Source organism: Sparus aurata, chromosome 5 (assembly GCF_900880675.1).
Source record: "Sparus aurata chromosome 5, fSpaAur1.1, whole genome shotgun sequence".
Classification (NCBI taxonomy): domain Eukaryota; kingdom Metazoa; phylum Chordata; class Actinopteri; order Spariformes; family Sparidae; genus Sparus; species Sparus aurata.
In genome coordinates, this window is record NC_044191.1 from 19380570 (window position 1) to 19404123 (window position 23554).

The 23554-nt window shown below is 40.3% G+C and overlaps 1 protein-coding gene across 1 annotated transcript in view; it reads left to right on the forward strand.

Annotated features, from left to right (window-relative positions):
- LOC115581967 (protein unc-13 homolog B-like) overlaps positions 1–23554 on the forward strand; it is a 171993-nt gene that overhangs the window by 109255 nt on the left and 39184 nt on the right. Inside the window, exons 14-24 of the mRNA XM_030417580.1 lie at positions 1470–1544; positions 3119–3338; positions 3603–3830; positions 7340–7481; positions 9015–9184; positions 9464–9579; positions 10517–10680; positions 11537–11687; positions 21980–22048; positions 22447–22536; positions 22996–23127. Of these exons, the coding sequence (XP_030273440.1) occupies positions 1470–1544; positions 3119–3338; positions 3603–3830; positions 7340–7481; positions 9015–9184; positions 9464–9579; positions 10517–10680; positions 11537–11687; positions 21980–22048; positions 22447–22536; positions 22996–23127 (1557 nt within the window). The remainder of the gene's footprint in view (positions 1–1469; positions 1545–3118; positions 3339–3602; positions 3831–7339; positions 7482–9014; positions 9185–9463; positions 9580–10516; positions 10681–11536; positions 11688–21979; positions 22049–22446; positions 22537–22995; positions 23128–23554) is intronic.

A 23554-nucleotide genomic window follows, 5' to 3' on the forward strand; every position in this document is an offset into this window, starting at 1 on the left:
AGTGTTAAAGATAGATAAAATCCCTAACTCCATCCCTTTATCTTGATCCACACCCATACTCACTCAAAAAAAATGCCTCCAGTCTGTAAAGGCCTTAAGGACTTTTGCATTATTTGTCCTCACGTAACTAAAAAATATGTGCAGAGAGATTGTGGAATAACATCTCCAGAGTTGTGTGTGACTCCAAGTCCATCTTTAATGTCACTTAAAGTAAGCTAAACCAGGTACACTAGCTATCACAGACGCCACCTTGCACAGACTCCTGTAGCAAACAGATGGCAGTAATCAGTTAGACTTAATGATAACTGACAGCATGTGTCAGTGAGATGCTGTAACCAGAGCCACTCTGGGTATTTCAAGGACATTTTGCAGGTGTAGAAGAGCTTGAAAGTGTTACTGTAGGATGAAAACTGTATTTTATCTTCAGTATTTTGTTTAAGCTGGAGATGAAGGAAGACTGTCCATGTCCTGTCCAAACCATCCTACTGCAGCACATCTACAGTGACACTTTTACCAAACACTACAGAGCATGATACAAAAGAATCTGCAGAAGGAAAACCATTGTTTCTTAAAGGGACATTTCAGCATTTTGGGAAATACACTTGCCCACTTTCTGACGGAGAGTGAAGCGAGTTGATTGATACCACTCTCATATTTGTCCATTGAATTTAAGGCCGCAACTAACAGGTAATTAGCTTAGCTTAGCACAAATACTAGTAACAAAAGGATCTCCTGATATAATTGTTGGCCATCAAAAGTGCCCGCCCTCTTCAAGAGTGCCACCTCCTTCCTGAGAGGGATGCATATGCATAATACTCTTTTCAGTAAGTAGTGTTGTATGCATAATAGGCTTCTGATATTGAGTATTAAGTAAAAGTTAAAAATATTTTTAAAAATTTGAAAATAAGAAATGCATGGCCCAAACCCCTAAACCCCCCTCCCCCAATAAAACATTTCTGGGGTCATCTATTGATATGAAAGCGGCACCAATCTTTTCATTAATCTCTCTGGAAGAGAGCAGGTAAGCATATTTCCACACATATAAAACTACTCTTTTGGTGCAACATCTCTCTAATGAGCTTTAATTAGGCTCAAATCAGAGTTGAGTATTAAACAGTGTATGATACTTCAAAGTCTATTGAAGTATCCAAATCTGAAGCAGCGGCCAAAAAACTTGAAACATTGCTACATTAATTGTAGATCCTCACAAATGTAGTAAACCAAACGTGTTAGAGTCTCTCCTCAAGAGAAGCGAGGTGTATGGCGTGTTTTCAGAAAGTGTGTCATCAATAGCGAGGAGTTTCCACGACCTTGAAAGTTGAAAGAGCCCAACATCAGACAACTGATTTACTGACATTCTCATCCGAAAACCTTCTTCGGCTCTTTCTTTTCCCTTTACCTTGTTTGTTTCTTCTCTCTATGGCTGTTTATGACTGATGCTTTTTTTTCTCTCTCTCTCTTGTTTCCAGTCTATGATACAGTCCAGGAAAGCTGGACTCGCCCACACACTGGCCACACGGACCTCCCTGAAAGACGAAGAGCTTGTGAGTGGCCAAATACATATGCCACACAAACACACACACACCGCACACACCGCACACATTTCAGAGTGATGTTAAGGAAAACTTGCTGTCACCTTGGTTCCAGCTGATGGGCGTCCACACAACCACCCATGCACACTCTTTTTCACACTTTTCTTGCCAACTGTCCTCCTGTTGATCCATTTGCTGAGGAGCCAATATACTGTACGCTCTGAATTTTGCTGAGTCAGCTTTAGGCAGCGTCAGGTTTCAACAGAGGTAAGAGAGCAGCAAGTCATCACCGACTGGATGAGGTTATATTATTGTTTTATTATTGTTTGTTTCCTGCCTTTTTCCGGGCTCACTGTGTCGAGTCATGCTGGTTATTACAGTATATGAGGTGAAACATTAATTATTCAAGTGGATAAAGTAGCTCAGCAAAAAATGATACAGAGGCGAATGAGGCAACTGCCAATTTTGAAATAATAAATGTTTAACTGTGTGATTATACTAAATGGAAATCCTGAGAACATTGAAACATGTTATAGTTCTGTATTTTTAGTTTATCGAATCAATGCCGATCAAACAAAATGGACAACATGGATTTGCAGAGGGAAATGAAAGTTTTCTAACATTTTCGTTCATTTATATTTTTTCAGTCATAATAACACCGGCAATAATGGTCGAAGACATAGTGGAAATCTTACAATCTATAAAAATGTGTTTGATCTTTACAGTGACAAGGAAGTAAATCAGATGTAATAGAATCATGTAAAAGCACAGGAACAAAAAAATAAATATAAAACGCACAAACAATTCCAAAAGGATATATCTATAAAGCTTGTTACAGCAAGACTGAGAGAAACAAGGGGGGAGGTGACAGGAGATTAAAGGAAGTGAAGACAAAAGCAACAAAACCAAAAAAGAAGGATATCATTCACTGTATTGCTATTTATATTATATAATGATAATAAGAATCCGCCTGATGATAAGGACTCACATACCTCACTATACAAATACTGTGTTTACCAAATCAAACTGGGCTCCCAGTGAAGGTGTCCTCTCATCCAGTGGAGATGTGTTCACCTCCTCCCACACTCCTCCTACACTGGACAACAGCAGAATTGAGTTCATCAGTAAGGAAGCCAAGAATTACAAAAACACAAATTAACACTGTCATACATAACCACACACTGTTATTTTAGCTTCACATGACCCGAAATGTTCCATCATCTGTAATGCATTGATGGTGTGCACACAATTATTTCACCAAATAAGAGTGTCCAGGATAAAAACTACCGGAGCTTACATAGTTGCTAAGTCATCTTCTTTAATTTGCTGTTGGCTCATTCTAGGTTTTTGCTTCCTGCACCGCCGATCTCTTGTGCCACCTCTCCTGCTGTCTACCTCCAACACTTTCTCTGTGCTTTGTTGTATTTGTCTCACTCACCTTGTTGTCATTTGTCTTGACTTCTTCACACTTCTGGTTTCCTGGCACGTCTTCTTAAGAAACTCTGGCATGCCCTTTTTTTCTCTTATTCTGCTTCTTTTCTTATGCCTTCTCCTCTGTCTCACCCCTCCTCCTCCCGCTTCCGCAGAAGAACCATGTGTACAAGAAGACCCTCCAAGCTCTGATCTACCCCATCTCCTGCACCACGCCTCACAATTTCGAGGTGTGGACGGCCACCACGCCCACCTACTGCTATGAGTGCGAGGGTCTGCTGTGGGGCATCGCGCGGCAGGGTATGCGTTGTGCGGAGTGCGGGGTCAAAGTGCATGAGAAATGCCAAGAGCTGCTGAACGCTGACTGTCTGCAGAGTGAGTAACATTCTTTAACTACAAAAAAAATGGAAACCCAAAAGAGATGAACTACAAGCAAAACTCATATTTGAATGTACCAGTTGATTTTTGCATGAAGTTTCAGAGCAAAATGATGCCACAGGATACAAAGTAATGTGATGAAGGGTAACACCAGAAAACCTGGTGAATCTGCAAAATAAAACAATCATAAACCTAAAAGTAATGTAGAACCCTCTGGAGCTCATCGTACGAGCCTTTCTCTCCCACCTTTGTCCTATTCAGGAGCGGCAGAGAAGAGCTCCAAGACCGGGGCAGAGGACCGGACGCAGCACATCATCATGGCTATGAAAGACAGGATGAAGATCCGCGAGAGGAACAAGCCTGAGATCTTTGAGGAGATCCGGAAGCTGTTCAGCGTCACCAAGATGATTCACGTCCAGCACATGAAGAGCATCAAGCAGAGCGTCCTGGACGGCACCTCCAAGTGGTCGGCCAAGATCAGCATCAACAGTACGTCCAGTGAATTTTTTTACTATAAAAAGAAGAACATATACATATACATATACAGTTTACCACTCAATAGGAAACATTTAGTTTGCACAGTGAAAGCTTGAATGTACTGCAGAAGTCTTTCAGAAGAGCTTTGAGAACAAGGTCACTCTTAATCGCTTCTGTCTCTCTTTGTTTACCAGCTATTAACACTTGAGTACTTTTTCTACTCGCCATTGAAAGATGCACATAATAGGCATAAAAACTACATTTTCAGAAACCTTCAGTGAAACCCTGACATTTACGTTTAATAAATGGCTTAATGTACATAAATAATAAAGAAAAAACATTGTGTGATGATATAATCCATGACGTACAGTGAGAGAGACAGGAAAAGCTCATCCAACCTGTCAGCCCTTTTCTTTTTTCTCCTATCACGCTCTCTTCTCCAGTCTCTCCATTATTACTGATGCACCTACACAATCTGAACAGGGTCCGCAAGGCTTTGAGCAACAGGATACTGTGTGTAAATTTATCCACACTTGTGCGGTGTGGATCATGTTTGCATGTGAAGTCAATCTGCAGAGTGAACTCGAGGCTACATTCTCACCGTTTTCTCACCGAGCCCTTTGATGCATTCATTCTTTAGTGTCAGGTTGTATGTTCAATAATGGAAAATGCAAGGTACAAGATGAGCATTATATCATGATTATTGTGGCCAGAATAATTGTCATTCATGACATTATTTCAATCATATCATTTTTTTTTTATTTGACTATTAATGTATGGGAAATACTGTAATGTTAAATACCTGATAGAACATTTTATTATGTATAACAGCTGTCTTTACCGAGAAGCATAAATTGCACACATAACTCAGTCGGGGAACGGGGGTAGTTAACCAAGTTCTTGCTAACAGCTTTTCATAAATTCTTAATGGGAGGACAGGAGTTGAGACATTGACTTGAGCCGACCTCAGATCACTTTTCAGGCACAGTTTAAAAATGTGTGACAGTGGTAGAAGGTTAGGAAAGCTCTTATGTGAGGCATCCGAATCCCACAACGGTGTATGAAATCTGGATTGTAAAACTCATCAACAGTGTGCCCTCAAGAATCCTGAAGAACACGGAACAGACACCTGTGAAATGTGAGAATGTGAAACAGAGCGTCGCTGCACCAGAGCAATTCAGGTTTCCCCAGATAAATAACCCAAAAAAAGAAACTACTCCACAATTGAATGTTTTGGTCTTTTTATCTAACAGTCTTGTTCTGATCTGTGGAGAAACTTTGTTTATCTACAAGCTTTACTAATTTGAATAGACATGCCCCCTCCCCACCTACTCCGATTCTCCTCCCCTTGCCAAACATCATCCGCTGTTACCGGAGCAACCAGTCACATCACACCATATAGTGGCAGCAGTGTTGCCATGGCAGCCATCACACCTTGTCTTCCCAATCCCCAGTGAATAGCTTCATTAAAGAGGAGAAATGGGGACAGATTTTCTTCTTTAAATTCATTCATGGTCAGGTGGTGATTGATGTTACTCACTTTTATGCTGATCAAGGTCAGATCACATAATAACAGATCCTGAAAACTGTTAGAGGCATTTTGATATTCAATTAAAAGATTTTTACACAATCAAACCTTTTTTTATAACAGGCAAGTTGTCTATCATCCAGTGTGGCTGCACATAACTAAAGTCTCTACAGCAAAGATAAAATCCCTGATATTGTTCAAATATAATATTTGTATATTTGTCATGTAGCTTTAGCCAATGCTGTTCCCTCTTAACCATAGTGATGAAAAGTAAACAAACATTCTTCCAAACACATCTATGAATCATTCGCTTTTTTTCATTTCACATTAATCAATCATGTCCTCAAAAAATGCTCACTTTAACTCAAACTCAACCCAAGTTGTGATTGAACTTGATGGTGAACTGACAGAAGAGGCTCCACAGAGAGTTCTTTGAAGAATTCATTGATTTCATCAGGGAATATCTCCAGCAATTAATATTCAAAATTCCCTTTAGCGCGGATAAAAATGGATCAGTCAGCGACACTGAATAAACCGTTTGCAAAGGTGTTATAGGGACATGATGTGGACTGGGGGGATGTTGACTTTGAAGTGCGGTGGAAATCAAAACACTTGGTGTTCTTTCCAAATATCAAGAAAGATATAGATGTTGGACTTGAGAATATGGCTTTCACCTGTATGTGAAAGTGCAAAAAAGGCAAATCCATAACGCACAATATGCACTGACCAGATACACCAGACGGGGACGATATTGGCCATAATTAACCAATCCACATAAAGCAGACCCTGACCTGCTGTTAACTGACACAATCAGGTCCTCTCAGTTTGGCACACAGATTTAACATTTAGGATAAAGAAAGCACTTGTATTGAATGTGGAACTGCTATCTGGAGAGTTAAAAGTTTGATTACTTAAAGAAATATTTCAACATTTCAGGAAATGTGCTTAGCTGCTCTCTTATCTTTATTTAGTGTGGTGAGGTCTATGATCTGCTGCTTTCTACTGTTGTACTGGCGCAGTCTTGACCACGAACATGATGCACAAGGAATGACATTAGGGCAAAGTCTTCTTACGGCAATGTCAAAAGTCAGACGCATTTTTGGTGGATTTATCCGCGCTTAAAAAACCTTGCATATACAGCTTTGGTGTAAAATTGCAGAGGTATTGGACATTCAGGGGTAGACGAGGAAGCTCCCTCTTATTCTTCCTGGTTAAATAGGTCAACTTATGTTCTTCTAAGGGCAACACCCTTCAGTGGTGTACAGCCTTGTTTACCAAGCAAGCCCAGACAGCTCATGACACACGTCAACCGTCCTTCAGTTAAACAACCTCTGTGGTACCTGTTGACCTTTTACCTCGAAGAAATCTCTCCAGACTCGTTTCATGAGCCTTTAATCTCCATCTCTTCAACAGTTTTTCTGTAACTTGGAAAACTGTGGAGCCAGACAGACGGTCTTCAAGGCAAACACATTGTACCGATTGTGTTGACACTGTTTGAGCTGATGTGTCACAGACACGGCTTCTTATTGAATGTGCTGCTTTGTTGTCTTGACAGCCTGGCACAGAAACAATATGCACAATACAAAGGGCGATAATGAAATTGCAAATACAACGGATACGCATGTTGGTGTTGGTAATCCGAGCATAGTGGTTACTCTCAAATCGAACTCTGTGTCTGCTCTGTGCTTGTTTTTCCTTGAAAGCCAGGAGTCTTAAACTTCGACAACTTGTTGCACAGAACAGTAGAACAGCGTTTGACAACAGTTGTTTAAGTAATATGGTGTGAAATGTTGTTACCCAACATCTGCCTGTGAGTCGTGAGTATTGTGTTACGAGGCTTTGCATAACCGTGTGGGTGATATCTTGTGTTTCGGTGTGTGTGTGTGTGAATGAGACAGAAAGACGAGGTTAAAGAGTAGGTGTTTTGTTGTTCTTATGCAATTTTCATAGTCATTCCCTCTGTTTATGTGTGTCTCTGTGTGTGTTTTATCAGTCGTCAGTGCACAGGGTCTCCAGGCCAAGGACAGGACGGGCTCCAGTGACCCGTATGTCACGATCCAAGTTGGGAAGACCAAGAAGCGAACAAAGACCATCTACGGCAACCTGAACCCAGTCTGGGAGGAAAAGTTCAGCTTGTAAGTTGAGCTTGTTATTCTCTGCCTGGTTATAAAGCAAAGCTGGAGCTCAGTGGTCTGCATGAAAACAAAACCCACGGTGATGATCCCCTTGGATGGGTAGGAAGGAGGTTTCAGATGTTAAACCCACTCAGGTGTTTTCGCTTATTTTTGTACGTCAGAGCTCTTGTCAGCACTGATTCTCCTGTTAGCATCAGGGTGCCTGATTGGTTCTCTCATGAGTCTTATGAACCAGCCGTGCCACCACACTGTAAAAAATGTATGGTACCATCAAAAGTCATGCATTCAAACTATCATATCATAAGTTATATAGCATGTTGTATTTGTGCCATCCATTGCATATATTATTGCATTATTGCATTAAAAAGTTTATATTAGATGGTTGAGTGGATTTGTTTGTCTCTAGCTATGAAATATTTTGTGTAAACTCATGTTTTTATATTAGATATTTTATCTGAAGCAACTATAGCTGTCAGATAAATGTAGTGGAATTAAAAGTGTATATAAATTGTACTTAATTACTTAAATTTGATATTGTCTGTCAATTTGTAATTTGTACTTTTTTTTTACTACTACTATCTGAATTAGATTATTTGTAGCAGTAGGAATATTAGGTATATCATATTTGGGAATGCTAATGCACCTGTTACACAGATTAGTGTTTCTGTGAGCTCTTAAAATGTTTTCTGCTTCTTGTTGTGAATAATGACATTTTTATAGACATATGCATAAGGGAAATAGAGGGTCAAAACTCTCCACTAGGTATGATCACAATATAGTAGGGCTGGGCGATATATATCGTTATCATGACAGGGTTCTCCCCAGAAATTCTTAGTATAGCGGCGCACCGTCTGTCGGGGGGGGGGGGTGCGCGACCGCTCGTCAACGTCAGTCCGGAGATATGAGAATATATGTCATTTTAGGATTTTGGAAATTGTTCTATCTCAACATAAGTGTTGTCATTTCCTGGTTTACACTTTACTTAGTGCATTACAGTTAACAGTTACAGTTTCCATAACTTACCAGACCGTTGTACTTCTATCTCATGGTGTTCACATTTTGTTAATGTATCAACAGTCAACCCTGAAATATTCTTGCTGTATCGATTTCAATGTATTTGGTCAAAGAATTATGATGTTTGATTTTGTTGCCCAGCCCTAAAATATATGAATTTGCTTTGACAACAGTTTTAAATATTGAGATATATAATGTACACAATAAGATACTACGATATTATCTTAATGCCACACCGCCCAGCCCTACAATATAGGTAAAAAAAAGAACATATGTGTAAAGCATTCTGACATTAGAGAGTGGCTTGAATATTATTGATTTACACTTGCTTGGTCAGTACATAAATCCAACATCTTTTTTCGTGTGTCCTTGCACATCAACACATAATGATAATGAGGTGCACAACTTTTGAAGTTTTTTTTGAACATATGTTTATTAGCAAACCTTCGACCTCAGCCTTCTGCTTCTTCATTTATTAAGGGAACACCCCAAACCCTCCTGTTCCCCCTGTCTCCACAGTGAGTGCCACAACTCATCAGATCGCATCAAGTTGCGGGTTTGGGATGAAGACGATGACATCAAGTCACGAGTGAAGCAGCGTCTGAAGAGGGAATCTGATGACTTCTTGGGTCAGAGCATCATCGAGGTCCGAACTCTTAGCGGAGAGATGGACGTCTGGTACAACTTGGGTATGTCGTCACTCACCACCATTTGAATAGGGGAAACATAGTGCGTGCGTGTGTGTGTGTACATTTCTGTGATTGGCCGTGTGTGCATGTGTGTGTGTATGTGTGTGTGTTTTGCCCATTAGAACAGATTTTGGAGCACTGAGCGTTTCAGTGGTCATCCTACATTCAAAGTTCAACTTAAGTTCAGCCATGAGCGATGCATCATTGCAGACTAATTGTGAGTATGTGTGTGCGTGTGTGGGTCTGTGTGTGTTTGCATGTGTTTGTGCGTCTTTACAGAAAAGAGAACAGACAAGTCTGCAGTGTCTGGTGCCATTCGACTTCAGATCAGTGTGGAGATTGAAGGGGAGGAGAAGGTGGCCCCCTACCACGTACAGTACACATGCCTTCATGAGGTAACACACATACACACACACTCACACACACTGTAATAACTGTAACTGCAGTCATGCTCATGCTTGTCGATGCCGGATCAGTGCTATACATGTGCATTTCTCAACAGAGATGACAAGGAAGCTGCCACCAGCTCCAGAAAAATCCAAATGTTTGATCCGAATTTTTAGATTCAGACTTTTCTATCGTCTTGATGCAGTCTGGTGATATAAGTGTGTATGGTGACTTATATATATGTCACATCTACAACTGTATGTCTAAGGCATACATAGCCATTTTACATCACTTTTATGTATGAGATTCTTCACCTGCACATCATGCAACTTGCACTACCAAGGCTGATGCTGAGCCCTGACACAAGACATGAAAATGTGTTTTATAAAGTCAATAAAATGCTGAATTAAAGGAGACCTATTGTGCTTTTTCCTATATTTCCTCTCATTCTGTGTTTAATAAAGTTTCTTGTGCACGTAAAAGATCTTGAAAGTAAAAAGGGTGAAAGTCAGTACCAACAGGAGCTCCTCTCCCCCCCCAGAAAAACATTGATCTTTCAATAGCTTAATAACTGTTTAGCACTAAATGAAATGAATAAAAATACAGGAAATGTATCCTGTTTTTTTATGATGTAATAGAGTTTATTATCAGAGACTTAGATCTGGTTATTGAAGGTCCTTCATTTTTGTCAAATCCTTTGTCAGTTCAAAGCTGCTCACATGTATAGGCAAATCATGTAAACTTTTGATAGTGCAAGAAGTGGCCAGAAAAGTAATATTAACACTCATCATGATCCAAAAGTTTTCAAAATTGTGTCTGATCGTGATGATTTTTCAACAACTTTTGAAGCCACAACATCTCAGCTCACTGTTTGTTGTCACCAGTTGTTTACTTTTTGGAGCACTGCGGATATTTTCTCGTTTACTCATCCTTTTAATTTTGTAGAACATCTTCCACTACTCAACGGATGTGGAGGGAGGTGGCGTGGTGAAGATCCCAGCGGCTCAAGGAGACGATGCGTGGAAGGTTTACTTTGATGAGGTGCAGCAGGACATCGTGGACGAGTTCGCCATGCGCTACGGCATCGAGTCCATATACCAGGCCATGACGTAAGTTCAGTGTAGAGGACTGTGTGTGTGTGTGTGTGTGTGTGTGTGTATTTATGAATATAAGTTTTCCAGGCACTTCCCATTCAATTCATCCAACGGGGCATGATGTCAGCTGATTGAGTGCATGTGCGGGTAAATCAAATCAGGAAATAGTTTGTGCTTGGACAGTATTTATAGGCCTGTGTGTGTGTGTGTGTGTGTGTGTGTGTGTGTATGTGTGTGTGCGTGTGTGTGATGAGCGGTGGGCGGGGTTGTCATGAACTATAAACAACATGCAAATTAGTTTATCTCATCTAATGAGAAAAGATGACCTGCCACCTCAGACATTTCCAGGCTATTTGATTGGATCACTGACAGGCAGGTGGAGACTCAATGAGTACACACGGGCAGACACACATACACTCACACACACACACACATTTACACACAGTTTTAATTACATTAATAATGTTGTAATTTGACCCTAAAGGAATAGAGAAGGTCTATGTGTTTGTTTAACATCTCGAAGGGGCACCATCACATAACATAATAATCATACTGCGAAGCATTGAGTAAACTGAAGTTGTATTTAAATAAAACGTATTCCGTTTCCTCTCCTCTATCAATCAATCTATACATCTAATACTATATCCTCCTTCTTCTCTGTAATTTATCTCTCTGGCTTCGTCTCAACCCGTATTTTCTTCTGTCCCCACCTGTCTCATCCTCCTTGCCTCCCTCTCCATGTCCATCCTGCCCTTTTATTTAACCTCGTACTGCTTTTAAACCCTCAATCTTCCTCCTTTGAAACCTGCCAACCTCCCATAATCCCTACTTCCCTTTTCCTCTATGTCCCCTTCGTTTTTTCCCTCCACAGCCATTTCTCTTGCCTGTCCTCCAAGTACATGCTGTCAGGGGTGCCGGCAGTGATGAGCACCCTGCTGGCCAACATCAATGCCTTCTACGCCCACCCCACCGCCTCAACCAACGTGTCTGCTCCTGCCAGATTTGCAGCCTCCAACTTTGGGGTAGGTGACCACGTAACACAATTAAATAAACATGGATGAGCACTGATATTTTATTGCAGTGGACAGGGAACAGGTGATTTTGTAATCATTGAGATAGAAACAGTCTTGGACGTCTGCACACACAAACTTTATCTTCTCTGACCGAGAACTTTGGCCAAAAAAATCTGTCTAAAATGTTTAGACATGTAAAGTAAAGTTATATCTTAGTCCTTAAAGAGGCGAACAGATACATATTAAAGATATAAGATATAGTCACATCCAACTGAATAGGTCATTTACCAGTGACTCCCAAAACAACATACAGTATATCACTGCTGCATACAGTGGGACCTGTGGTGTACGCTAACTGTTTGGTTCAGTTGAGACACTTAAACTTCTTGCATATGTTTAGGAAAATATATTGATTGGGCTTAAAAGAAGTACATTACTTTGATTTCTTAAGTAATGCAGACATACATAATTTAGGTTACCGTATGTAGATAAACACACGTTAAAAATAAATCATGTTGACATTTGGTTTCTCACAGCAAACAGTCTCTTCTGTGTAACCCATCTACCTCATTTCGCCGACCTTGTGGGTCTTTATTCTATGCCACCGGACTTCTTCCTTTGCTGCTGTAATAATCACTGCGGCCACTAGAGGTTGCATCCTAACAATAGTTATGGATTGTAATAAGCTACTTGCACAAACAACCTATATGGTTGTAACATCAGTTTGTTGAACCAACTTGTTGACCAACTTGCCGCTACAGCCAAGGTTTACAAAGCCAAAAACAACCTACCTGATCAAACTTCCACATTTACCCAAATTATTCTTTGGGCCACTGCTTACATAAGACTCAATATTGCAAGAAAAAAATCTGACTTTGTAGCTGCCACGTTGCTAACTTCTTCAATTTGTCTTAATGGTAGTGCATCTACATAAGCATAGCCATGTGATTTGGGCCCGGCTTTGGCAGTGTCATGGACTTTGGATGCTCAAATTCTAAAATACATTACTGTTTGGAATCATCTTGTATTAAAGTTTTTCTTCTGCCCCTCAGTAATGGCTATTGGCTATACATTGGCTAGAGAAAAACAGTATAATTAGTTCTGGCCACAAAAGAAGAAGAAGAAGAAATAAATGATTAGAACTTCACAACATCACAATCACCCAAATACCCTTTAATTTTGATTTTTGTTTTCTCCAGACCAGAAAAGCGTAAGTGACCCACGATCATTATTGAACCACAATGGTGTAATTGGGCTATGAATATTTGTGAAACAAATTTTGATGCTAAGTTTCCAATTTCTTTTACCAGTGACCAGATGTCAATCATCTCAGTGTCTGTCTGCCCTTTCAGTTGTCAGTCTGGTTGAACAATTATATAGCGTTTGTTCTCCATGTACAAAACAAGACTTTTTTGCAAACCCATCATACAAAATCTATTTATAAATAGGACTTTCTACAACCTCAAAGCTTGAAATAACATCCTAAGCTGTAGTCGTCTCAGCCATCTGACTGTGCTGAATCTAACTTTTGTGGCAGGCGATTCCAAACTTCACTGTACATCTGAGTGCCAAATATTGGCTTGCTAAAAGAAGAAGCCTCATGCATTTCCCAGTAATTCTCTGAAGGGTTATGGGCTGACTCGTCCTCCGTCTGTTTCTCTATTCGCTGCATGTTTGTTTGATATCTCAGACACTACTGATGTGATTCCGATGAAGCCTGGGAAATGATAAATTCACAACAACAAGCAATCAGTGTTAAAAATGACATCGCTTGCACTGCAATTACATGTTGAAACAATGACAGTGACACATGGTTGTTCATCTTCCCAGCGCATTGCAGATACATAAAATCGTTAGGATATTGAGGGCATGTTGAGATTCAGCTTTTGGTCCAAGCAGAAAACATTTGTATCTTATTCTTCACTTAATTAATTCTACTTTCAAGATGCTTCCACCCAAGCCCTCACCAAAAACACAATCCAAACACAATCCTCTTTTCTTCCAGATATGATTACTAGGAGTATACAAATTGCCTTCAGCCGTTGTATTGACACTGATTTAAGAAACTGCTTCTCTCTGCAAAGAGCTTTCAGGGCTGGAATCAGGTTTAAAACTGGCTTACCACACCCACCAAAAAAAGTAACACGACATCAACTTTGCTGAAAGAAAACTGGACTGGGAATGAACGGCCTTCTCTCCTCACTCTCTGATGTTATTCCGGGAAACAGGCAACCAAAGGAAACATACCATTACCTGGAGTACACTAATATAAGTGCAGTAGATCAAAAACATAGCAATGATCCAGTCGTTTAGTGACATTTAATGCAAAAATCTTGCATATTATATCTCTTAAGCCACAGTTTCTGGCTAAAGTAGGCATCTTCCTCGAGAAGGTGACCTGGTTTGTCAGTAATCATTTGCAGTGACCTATAAAGAGCCTGTAGGTGGTGTTCCTTTATGCTGCTAATAATCTTCTTCATTAAAAGGTAATGTCTCATCACTATGGGATCTTTGGAACGGTTCTGAACCTTGCAGTGACCCAAATTCAGCCCGCGGGCCCCACACGAGCCACGGATGGGGGGACAATGACAGCTAGAGGCCGGGCTTAATGACTTCTGGGATCTTTGCCAATAGTGCTGGCTTGAGTTCTCCTGCTGGTTGCTCTCAGACTCCGGTGATATACGAGCGACTGCAGGCAGCATAATCTTGCCCTACTGGGTCACAGGATGCATGCAGACTTACTCTCGCCATGGGATAATAAGCCCTGTAGGATAGGTGGATATGTTTATTTGATATGAATTATATCTAATTAAATTTCAAATTGAGGCATTTTTGTATGGGTATCCGGGTAATCCATTCGTCTTAATTAAGCTGTTCTCTACTTCCCTGTTTGCTCGCAACATCGGTAACACTCGAGTGACTTCACAGTAATTAATGCATGAATTAATGAATGAACCGACGCCTGTCATATTATACATTCTAGCATGGAGCACAACATTAGCTGATGTTGTGGCTTCACAAATAAAAAGTAATGATCCCAAACTGACTATGTTTGAATACACTGATTAACCTGTGGCCACTACAACATTTATCAAGGTATTACACACTAATAGAGAGTGCAAGGAAAGTTTATTTATCAACAAGGCAAAATGCATTACATGAGACCAACCACAGCATAATTGAATACACCGTCAGTACCTCAAACTTCTCCATTCTTCCTTCTAAGGAGAAGTAGCCTCTGAGACACTACTTCCAAAGTATATTGGAAGCTAACACCTCCAAGTCAAAGGCAATTACTCACCTATATACACTTGTAGAAAACAACAAAGTTAGTTGGTTGAGACTGATTTGATAACCAAGATGAGCAATAGCTGGTTAGGAGCATCTCAGAAAAATAACGGTCCTCCTTTGGGCCAAAAAGCTACTCGGTGCACCACTGTCCGTGTGTACTATTGTTGGTGTTAGGGAATACATAATTGTTGGGCATTTTGTATTCAGTGCTTCAAATAAGAACTGAGGAAATGTCGATGTCCATGGGCATCCTCATGGACTAGTTGTCTAAGGTGCATCCCATTCCAGTTGCAGTCTTTAGTTGCATGATATCACTCTGCGCTCTCAAAGTTATTTATCTACCAGTAAATATTAAATTAAAGCTAAACTGAATTGCATTGTATCAAGTTAGTCATTTTTTACGCAGTAAAATTCAAATTAGATTGGGATCACTCTAAACCAAATATATCCATCCAACTATCCTTCTTTACCCAACTCAATAATGTTTATACAAAATATAGTATTGTTTTAATGGTAGTGACTAATTTGATTAAATCTTGTGAACTCTGTAAACGACACTGCGAAGAGTAAAACACTAAAACTAATCACAAAGTTTGTTTATAAAAACAGGTAGCAATCCCTGCATAATGTACCAGCATACATCAAATTGAATTGTCTTTTTTTGTGATATTACTTCAAAGTGTATCCATCTAATTAATCAACAATACAATGTGTGAAGCTTTAATGTCTCATTCGTAAGAAAACATTAACTAACTAACCACAGACTAAAGAAGTTGACAGCTTGAATTTATCCCAGACTAGCAGTTAGTCCAAGATGTAACAGAACATCTCACATCTTCGCAATGCAAATCAACCACCATTTGTTTACCTGGAAGAGACTGTGAATAAGTGATTGTTGTTGTTAGGGCGACGTCATGGTGATTCGGTCTATTTCAAATAATTTGTATCTTCTCTTTATTGATTTATAATTTTTTAGTCTCTGACTGTACAACGCACAGGCAGCGGGGAGGTTGTTTTTTTTTCCTCTCCTTGGCCTACACTCTGTCTTTCTGTCTCTCTCCATTTTTCTGAGCTTTTTTCACTCTCTGCTGTGCATCCTCCCAGACAGACCAATCGAAGATCACAAGCGTTATTTGCCTCCTTCCCTTTTTCTGGCTCTTCGTTACCTATTTTTGTTGTGTTTTTGTCCAAATGTTCAGCCAAGCCAATTTCAGTATATCTAAGGTGATTTTCTAATCTGTAAAACATCAGCCTTTCCTTTCCTCCCTGTCCTCTGTCTCCCCCCCCCCCTGCTCTGCCCAACCCGGTGAAAGATGCTGTCATATCGATCTGCTCTTCCTCGCCTCTGCTCTTCATAATTCATGTCTGAAATCATGTCATCAGCTGACAGTTTTAGTGAAACTGCCTGTTGTGCTGTACAGGTGTGTGGGTGTGTTTGTATACAGCCTGCAGCCTGTGTGTGTGTGTGTGTGTGTGTGTGTGCGTGTGTGTGTGAAAGAGCAAGGAGACTCCAGACATGCCAGCATCTCACACCTCCCATTTTTAAGGGTTTTTTTTGCTGGGAAGCTGTGGATACTGTAGTAAATTTTGCCAGCAGGAGCAAACACTATTCACTTTTTGCTTGTTTTCACCATAAATTACGTTCCCGGGGAATAGATTTTGAGCAAGTACAGTGTGCCACAATGCCCATTGTCCATTATACACCTTAATACCTGAGAGCTCTTTGGTTGTCAGCCACAGGCAGTAATGATGGCTGTTGTGAGTTTGTCTGGTTGCTTAACTTTTCTTGAGCTGCTTATCTGAAAAAACAATTCAGTTCTTGTTCGTGAGCAATGGCTGCTCTTTAGAGGTTCATTATTAAAAAAGTTCGCTGAGGATTTTGCAGCAGAGCAGGTCGCAGGTTAACTTCATTACTGTTAATGTTTCATTCGTACGTTTTTATTTTTTTATTTTTGTAATATCAAAAACCAAATCTGCTCTTTTGAAGTGACACCTCCATCAGGGGCGCCGATTTTTCAGTCTTGTGCCAATTTTGTACTTACGTGACTGCACCTGAGTGGGAGAAGAGGGACAGTAGCGGTGGGTGTCAATAATGACTAAGCTGCTCAGTGCAATTTTGCTATAAAGGATTTAGAAGGTTGAGATTTACACTTGTTCTGGCTGCCTGCAGTCAAATGCATAAGCCATTAAATTCAACAACATTTTGTGCAGAAAGAAATGTGCCTAAAAGCTTGCTGCCGTCTGTGCATGAAGTATCATTTATTTGCAGTTGTTCAAGTTATATAGTGAAAAATACCAGTTTAGGGGTTATATCCTAATTTCATTGTCCTATTTGTTCTAAAACAATTGTATTTTGAAGTATGGGAGCGTGTTCTGATGTCTCAATGTGATTAGCACTTTGCTTTGTCATTGTCGCTTTAAACAAAAGAGACTATCAACTTGTCCCAATACCTGACGTGTACAATGAAAATTAAACACACGCACTTTTGTTGCTTGTGTTTTGTATGGTGGAGTTCGGACATCAGCTTTCCTTCAAGCTCGCTTTTAGTTTTTTAACCTGTAGTACTTTGAAGACAACTACTTGTAAAAGTCAACCCAGCTCACTAAATGTAGTACTTTGTCTCTATTTTTCCTTTAATCAGTACCCGATGAGATAGTTCTTTACAGGAAACCTCCTATTGGATTATAAAGAAATGACAGGACCTGTCAGACAAATGGTTGCCTGTTTCCTTCCATGTTGCTGTTGTTAGTGGTTTTCATTTTAATGAAGTAATCAGAGTGGACACTGAAACACATCAAAGGTGAACTGAGATCTTGCCCTGTAGCTAAATTACCCCAACAGTCTGTCACCAGCTTCTGTTCCGCTCTAGGATTCACTTATTGAATTGTTTCCTGCTTTGGGTAGCACTTCCTCTGGGAGAAGAGCAAAACAGGCTGTTTGCTCCCAACAGAACTGAATGTCACCTGCCCTCAGCAACTTATTTAAGGCAACTATTACTAGCGTGTGGGGATTCAGCACCTTCTCCACAAGGAAAACTGAGGAGCTTTGGTGCTGAAACCAGCATCAGCCGTCAGTGCTGTGACACAGAATTTGTTCCGGTTGGAGGGAGAAAATGGGATTTGGTTGGACTCAGTGCAGCCACAATGGGATATTCCAGCTCTATTTACTGTGCATCAGTGTCAGAAAGGAGATATTGGAGCTTGTTCTGAGCATGACTGAACAAGTAATGTCTTTAGATTTGGATGAGGCTTCTTGTCAGAGATGGTCCATAGGTCAGAACTAAAAAGAAATTAGGACAGGAAGGCAATGAAATGTAGCAATATTATATGAAATACAAAATAGTATAATTAAGTAGAAACATGAATGACTGACAATATGACAGTAATAGCTGAATGATTTTAATTTATTGAAAAAAATACAAAAACAGGCTCCTGAAGGTGTATTTAATGGCGATGGAAACTGAGTTATTAACTCGGCTCAGTTCGCTCTAAGAATATTGAACCTGACGGCAGATTTAAATGCAAAGAAGTTGTGAAGTTCAGCTCCAAAATGATCACTTTCATCTTCCCCTTCAGGCTACTTATTTTAATTGTGAGATGAAACCTTTAGGCTTTTAATATGAATTATTCCCACATTTATCACAGATCTGAATGATCGAAACACATGCCAAATGATTTTATAGTCACATAAATTGTGTCACAACAACAGAGGACAGAGTACCCCAGGATGAGAGTCACTGCAGTAAAACCTGAAGGGAGCAACCTGCCCATCAGTAACAAGGAGAGTGGAGAGCCAATTACAATTATTACCTGGCTAGTGTGTGTGTGTGTGTGTGTGTGTGTGTGTGTGTGTGTGTGTGTGTGTGTTTGTGTGTGTGGCCTTGCTTTAGGGAAGGACAATGTGACAATGTGTTATTTTTTAAAGGTCAAATCTGATCTGTTATCCTTATCTCAGTCTTTTTAGGTCAGACGTGTGTGTGTGTGTGTGTGTGTGCGCGCGCGTTCCCGAGGTTTAAACATTGAGAATGAGGACAAGTTGTGAAAAGTGAGGACATTGTGTCTGGCTCTCACTTGTTCAAAGGGCTGTTTGAAGATTAAGGTTAAGACTTGGTTCTGGAGGTGAGGTTGAGGTTAGCCTGGCGATGTCATATATTTTTCTTAGTGTCAACAAATCCCATTAGAAGACCAAAACCTCACATTGTCCTTCACTTGCATATCTGTGACATTCAGACCCAAAGCCGATGACTGATGTTGATCCATCTACATCAGTATCCTTAAATACTACCGGCTACATCCATTAAGTCACAATGCCACCATAGCAAATCCTTGCTTGCATTTAACTGTTCCACATTAGTTTCATGCAGTTTTTTAATGAGTTGATTGATCCCTTTCAACAAAAGGGTAACTAACGTCATGAAACAGCTCTGTGTGTTTGTGGTAATAAAGGAACATGTCACCAAATAACTCATTAAAGGTCCAAACTGTAAGAAGGCTGATTGTTGAGTCTCTTTCCCAACTCGTCAAATAAAAAACGGCATTGTGGTTTGGTACGTCGGGTCAGCCATCAACCCAAAGCCTCAGTATTTGATGAGTTGGGAAACAAAGTAATAGATTTTAGAGACTAAAAGTAGATCCTTCTTTAGGTTCGTTGACAGTAAGTAATCAGACTATAACAAGCCTCATCCTTGATGGTTAGAGTTAGTCTTCAGGAATTTCTCCTTCCCTTTGCTTCATTTTCTCTCCTTCGAAACCAAACTCGTCTCCTCAGTACCTTAACTCTCACTACTCACATATGTAACACTATGTGTTTCCACTTTCTCCCCCATAATTAATGACTGCTTGCATTGTCCCTGCCACCATGGGATGCACAGATAGAGGAAAAACAAAAGAGTTAAAAGAGTCTCTCAAGAGTTTGAGAGAATTTGGCTTTTGTTTATTTCTTTTCTTGTTGTTGCTTTTCAGTGCCAGTTAATGTTGGCCATTGTTACTTCTATCCAAAGATGAAAACAAAGGGAAACCCTTTCCATTAAACCAACAATGCACAAACTAATTGCCATGCAATCATGACTGGCTACCTTTCTAAGGAAATAAAAGGTATGGCAGATGTCCAGCTGTTTAGGTTTTTAACTGTCGTTTATCAGATTGCACCAATGTGGGATTCACCAGTGTTTCTGCCCACTAGATAAATGTATTTATTTATTTAAGTTTTTGCAAACCGGTGAGTGACATTTGCCAGTTTCTAGTGAGACTGGAAACTTTGCTTCTCTTTCTTCCTCCCCCTCGTTCTCTCTGTCAGACACAACTCATTTTATCTTGTTAGTTTGTCAGCCATGTCGTGACTCCCACCACGCCAGAGTCCTCTCTCTCTCTCTGTTTCTCATTTTCTGTTGCTTTCTTGGCATGAAATGCAAATGCTTTTGCTATGCCAAAACATATGAAGGAGAGTAGTTGATGAATGACAAAAATAAGCATTGGGGATACCGCTACTGGCTGTAGCTCAGGTGTTCAAGCTGGTTGGCTATTGATCATTGAGTGCTTCAGTCCCTGGCTCCTCCTGTTCATGTGTTTCCATGTATTTAAGGAAAACACAAATTGCTCCCAATGAGCAGGCCCCCCACCTGTACAAAAGAATCTGTTATATGAATTTAAAATAGAGAATTGTGAAAAGCGAACATTAAAGTTTTGATTCTAAAGATTTCTGTCCTGGTTGGTTTGGCAAAACCTCTGGTTCCTGTGTTCCAGTCATATTATTGTTGCCGCCGCTGTTGGAAAGACAAACAGATCGTCAATGCTAGCAGCAAGAAAAGAACATTTAGATATTTGATTCTCTGCTCCTGGCTTCTTGCAACTACTGGTTTGTTGTCTGGCTTCTAGCATTAGATAGCGGAGCGTAAGACACCCGGGTATCACTAGCAGCCTGGCTGCGGTCAAAAGCGAGAAATCAACCTTCAGAATCCCAATTTAACACAGAAACCCTGATCTCTGTGGTATGAAAAGGTGGTATTAATAACCAGGCAGGTTTTGTTATTTAATGTCAACTATCAAGTCAGACTGGTTGAGGGAAATGCATATCAGCGGAGCACTCTCCATTGAGTTAATGCCCATACTTATGCTTGGTTAACCTTAGTGTCAATCATGCACCCTCTTCGCCTTCCTCAGCTCTATCAGCTGGGTCGAGTTGAGCCAAGCTGAGACGTACCATGCAGTGGAAACCAGGCCTACAAACAGCTAGTGTATCTGTTTATACGCGACCAAACAAACTGACAGGAGGCTGAAAGGATTCATTGAAGATTCAAAAAAGAAGAAGACAAAAGACAGTCAACAGTTACATTTGACATGTTAATACTGAACTTTCCACACGCACAGCCTTTGGTCTTACATCACATCGACTACGTGCACGCAGCAGTTTCCTGGATACACAATGAGAATCAGCAGAACCAACGCATTGAATGGCTTCTGCATACAAAAATGAATGCAGAGGCTGTGTTAGTTCCACATGCAGTCCTGTTCTACATTCAGCGTCCTTCCTTAAGGTCTAACCTAAGTGTGTTCAGTGCATCTTCTTACTCATAAAACATTTCCAAAGCGGATCTTTTTTTTGTTGTCACTAAGTGGATTATATGAAACAGACAGCAGATTGTGAAATTAAATCCACCCGTATGGTTTTATGTGGGAAATTGCATCCTCAGTGGGGTTAGCAGCGGTCGAAATAGACTAGAAGAAGGATGGAAGGAAGGAAGGAGGATGGGAAGAAGGAAAAACAGAAAGAGTCAATGAGAAGACTTGTGTCTACATCTTGATATACTCCTAACACAAAAGACTGTCTTCTGTCTTCCCTGTTAGTCTCCGTAGTGCCGGCCTTCACACATATTCAGGCGGAGACAGACACTTAGACACATTCAAACATGTACAGGCTGCAGATTGCTCATGTCTGTCTCTTCCCCACTGTCTGAACTCTGAAAAAGTGCAAGATTTCGAGAAATAAAAAAACCCTCTTTTTGCTCCAACAGAGAGATCGTTTTGTGAAGCTTCTCGATCAGCTGCACAACTCCCTGCGTATCGACCTCTCCATGTACAGAGTGAGTCGCAGCTCTCAGCTGCTGTTATTCTTTTTCCTCACCACATACAGATCTATAGCTGCAGTTCCATCCCAGTGACATCCAGATTATTTCTCCTCATTCCAAAAAAAAGGATGGTAGGAGTTTGCCATCTTCTTCAGGCATTTGACTTCCTTATTTCCTCCAATAAGAAAAATAATGTCTTTACAGCTACTTAGATGATGTTTATTTTTTCTATCTCTTAAGTTTATTCTGGGATCACAGCAGGTTTTTCATATAGTTTTTGTCTGGATGGTGTGCTTCTGTCTTTTCAAATTAATTATGACTGTTTGCTTGTGATCAGTTATACAATGATAAATTGAAAGCTGAGTAAATTGGAAGCTCAATATTATGAATGAACGCTTTGTGTTTGTTCGCAGAACAACTTTCCAGCCAGCAACAAGGCACGCCTCAGTGACCTCAAGTCAACGGTGGACCTTCTCACGAGCATCACCTTCTTCAGGATGAAGGTAGAAACAACATACCAGCTCAGTAATCACCAAATGCTGAAACCAGACATCAGATACATGCAACACTGCTTGACTGATTTCACTAACATTGCACGCATTATATATATTTCAAACTGTCTTTTTGGTTTTATGATGTTTGGTTTCAAAACAGGTGAAGAAACTTTGTATTGACTTTAGAGAAAAGAGTAACATTTATTTTGACACATCCAATTGTATATATTGGTAATGACCCTCTTACAACTTGGGATTTTGTACATATTCTGGATATCTTATGAAAACTATAAGCTTCAATTTTGAGGATGGTTGTGTTTTGACTTTTTTATGCTTTCCTCAAAACCTCAAATGAGAAGCTCAAAACTATCTGGTGATCACAGCTTCTTGATTGTATGAATATCTTGAGTGTTTCTGTACAAGTTACATCTGCCTCGTCTTCCCACTCCAATTTCCGGTCTCGTGCAGGTCTTGGAGCTGCAGAGCCCCCCCAGGGCCGCCAACGTGGTGCGGGACTGCGTCAAGGCCTGCCTGAACTCCACCTACGAGTACATCTTCAACAACTGTCTGGAGCTCTTCAACCGGCAGTTCCAGCCAGCCGTACAGCCAGTGAGTTGATAAGCATCTGTGTGTTTTGAGGTATAGCCCTCTGGACAAATGGGCCTGAGAGAAATGATAATACTGAATATCTGTTTAAGATGGTATCTTCTTACTTTGGGAATTTAATACAGTAAAAGTTGTTGATGCCCATTTGACAGTTAAGCATTTGAGTGAGTTCAGAGCTTCAGATAATCTGGTTGCAGTTGTGTCTGACCATAACTACCAGGTGACTATTCTCCAAGGCAAAACAGATGCAGCTGCTTATCGTTCGTTGAAACCTGGAGTTCTGGTTTTGTTTTTTTTTTGTTTTGGTGTTCTTGGAGTGGGAACCATTGATTAATCCTGCTGCAGCAATAGTATTTTGTGTATTGAAATGTGCTGGGATTCAGTAATTAGAAGCAATGTTAGACAAAGTGACCTTTTCAGG